Source organism: Pteropus vampyrus, unplaced genomic scaffold, assembly GCF_000151845.1.
Source record: "Pteropus vampyrus isolate Shadow unplaced genomic scaffold, Pvam_2.0 Scaffold805, whole genome shotgun sequence".
NCBI lineage: Eukaryota > Metazoa > Chordata > Mammalia > Chiroptera > Pteropodidae > Pteropus > Pteropus vampyrus.
Window position 1 is genome coordinate 40,489 of NW_011889586.1, and position 2,798 is coordinate 43,286.

Below are 2,798 nucleotides of genomic sequence, written 5' to 3' on the forward strand. Positions count from 1 at the left end.
AATTACAATGTATATACATCTTTAGACATTTTACAAACATTGCAAAGTATTCAATTTATCATGTCATTGACTCCATGAGGCCACACTTTAGTACCAAATTGAGAACCTCCGCAATTTTACTATTTTTTCTCTGTTCAGCAGCATGCCCCTCTCCCTCTCTCCCTCTCTCCCTCTCTCTCTCACCATTGAAAGCATCATCATACACCCACATTTCTCCAAAAAGAAACCAATGGACTATGATATTGCTCTTTTGAAGATGGCTGGCACCTTCCATTTTGGTAAACATTGCAGGCTCACTCTCAATGATCCCATGTTCTCTATAATTTCTGTTCCATAGCATATTCCCTACAGTACATGTTATGCCCAACACTTCTGGGTTGATCTGAGACAGGGATTTGGGGTGGAGGATCCCCTACCTGAAACCTTTTTTGCTTGTAGCTTCAGATACAGGAATATGGAAAGTTAGGGAGGTCTTTCTTTGTCTTAACAAGTGACCCCTGGAAATGCCAGGCAGTGATATCACAATTCTAGGTCTTGGGGAAACTGCCTGGATGCCAATTGGTTGAGTGGCTTCTGGTGGCCTCTCCTCCATGCCCTACCTGCTTTTCTTTCTTTTTCCCAGGCCAGGATGTGGGGCCCATGTGTCTTCCAGAGCCAGGGGAACGATTTAAGGCTGGACTGATTTGTAAAACTGCAGGCTGGGGCCGCCTGACTGAAGGTAAGAACTTCTGTGCCTCTACCCTTAATCAGCTGTTAGAACTTCCTGGTGGGAAATCAGAAAATAGGCTTTTTAATGTTTTTTTTTAAAACAATTGTGTAAACATTTTTAAAAATAGAAGATATCGAACTGTATTCAGGATTTCAGGTCTTTCTAAAAGACACAAGCCTGAATGGAGCATCTTCGACTCAGAAAGGGTAAAGAGTACTTTACTGGGGCTCTCATCTCTGTGTCTTCTAGATGGCATCCTCCCTCAAGTCTTGCAGGAAGTGAATTTGCCCATTTTGACTCGGAAGGAGTGTGTGGCAGCTCTGTTAACCCTAAAGAAACCCGTCAGTGGACAGACCTTTCTATGCACAGGCTTCCCAGATGGAGGGAGAGATGCATGTCAGGTAGGAGGGAGCGGCTGGGCTGACAGGTCCCAGGCAAGGCTCCCCTCAGTTTGTCATCATCATGTGAGGGGCTGAAAGAAGACTGTAGGTAAGACTGGACACTGGAAAGAAGGGTCAAGTGACAGGGGAGGTCGAGTCAAAAAAAGGAACAGTTTAGACAACCTGTTTATATCAGGAAGTGTGAATTTAGAGGTCTTCCTCTTCTTCCAAAAGACCAAATAACAGATAATGCCAATAATGAGCTCAGGGTCCTCCATCTCTAGAGAACAACCAGCTCTTTCCTAATTAGAGCCTTCCAGTTTATGTAAAACAGGAACTTTATTTTTCCTCCATCCCTCCTGCTGACCAAGAACTGAGATCAATTTTACTACAGGGCAAGACTTCTCTGAGCCTGCAGGATGAGACAGAAGGAAGAAAGCCTGGTGTTTCATGAAAGCCTAGGATGGGGAAGGAGGAGGTGGAACTGATAGGCACCAATGATATTGGAGGATCTAATGCTTGCCTGTTCCCCTAGGTCCCAGAGCCTAAATTGTTAGAAGAAATGTCTTTGATCCTCATCTAGCATCTTTATGGGGGAAAAAAGTGGCATTTTGGGGCACAGACACTGACCATGATGGTAACAGAGCTTTTTCCACCAACAGGGAGATTCAGGAGGTTCCCTCATGTGCCAGAATAAGAAAGGGGCTTGGACTCTTGCTGGTGTGACTTCCTGGGGTTTGGGCTGTGGTCGAGGATGGAGAAACAATGTGCAGAAAGATGATCAAGGATCTCCTGGGATCTTCACAGATCTTAGTAAAGTGCTTCCCTGGATCCACAAACACATCCAAATTGGTAATAAAGCTAGCACACATGATCAAGAAGCTAGAGTCAGAGAGACCACCAGCAGAGTTTAGGCAAATCAGGACCACTGAGTATCCCGAGAGCTCAGAGCAATGGACAGCTGAGTAGACAGGCTCTACTTCTATTCTTAGAGTAGCACATAAGGATTGTGATATTTACTAAGTCTAAAATAAGTAAAATATGGTGTGTGGTACAGCAGACAAATATTCAATGAAACATGAATGTATCTATTCAACTTAGACTTTGTCAAATTGTTTAAACTATCTCAGCTGGTGATATGTTTTTCACCACTTTCTTCTCAACTGTGCTAGCAAGATTCAGCAAGCTATGGTATATATCACTGGTTATCAACCAGCGGAAATTTTGCCTTCTAGGAGAAAATGTCTGGAGATATTTTTGGTTGTCACAACTTGGGGATGGGAGTGACACTAATATCTAGTGAGTAAGGGCCATTAATGATGCTAAGCCTCCTACAATGCACAAGACAGCCCCCATGACAAAGAATGATGCAGCCCAAAGTGTTAGTAATGCCTAAGAAGGCCTGGCATAGACCCAGGTGCCATAAGTCTGAAAAGGCCTGAGTTTACGTGTACCCTTATACTAGACAGACCAGTGTGTTAACTGACACTTCATTTCTATCTCCAAATCAAACTTGTTTTCTTAATTGGTGGCTTCCGGCCCCAGTAGGGCTTCTACTCTTCCCCAAAAGAGTTAATTCAAATTAGTTCAGTAAGAACTTGAGTTCGTTTTTAAGTGTATGGTCCAGTGGCAGGTATTTGAGCCCTCAGTTCAATGTGTAGCTATCCCAGCAATTCTTTTGTGGTTGTGGGTGAGTTACTTCCATCTTC

The 2,798-nt window shown here is 43.6% G+C and overlaps 1 protein-coding gene across 1 annotated transcript in view; it reads left to right on the forward strand.

The window, feature by feature from the left end:
- Positions 1 to 2,798, forward strand: part of LOC105309621 (ovochymase-2-like) — a gene marked incomplete at its 3' end in the record, with an annotated part of 16,318 nt that overhangs the window by 13,039 nt on the left and 481 nt on the right. The window contains exons 4-7 of the mRNA XM_011385788.1: positions 139 to 278; positions 623 to 718; positions 959 to 1,110; positions 1,752 to 1,976. Of these exons, the coding sequence (XP_011384090.1) occupies positions 139 to 278; positions 623 to 718; positions 959 to 1,110; positions 1,752 to 1,976 (613 nt within the window). The remainder of the gene's footprint in view (positions 1 to 138; positions 279 to 622; positions 719 to 958; positions 1,111 to 1,751; positions 1,977 to 2,798) is intronic.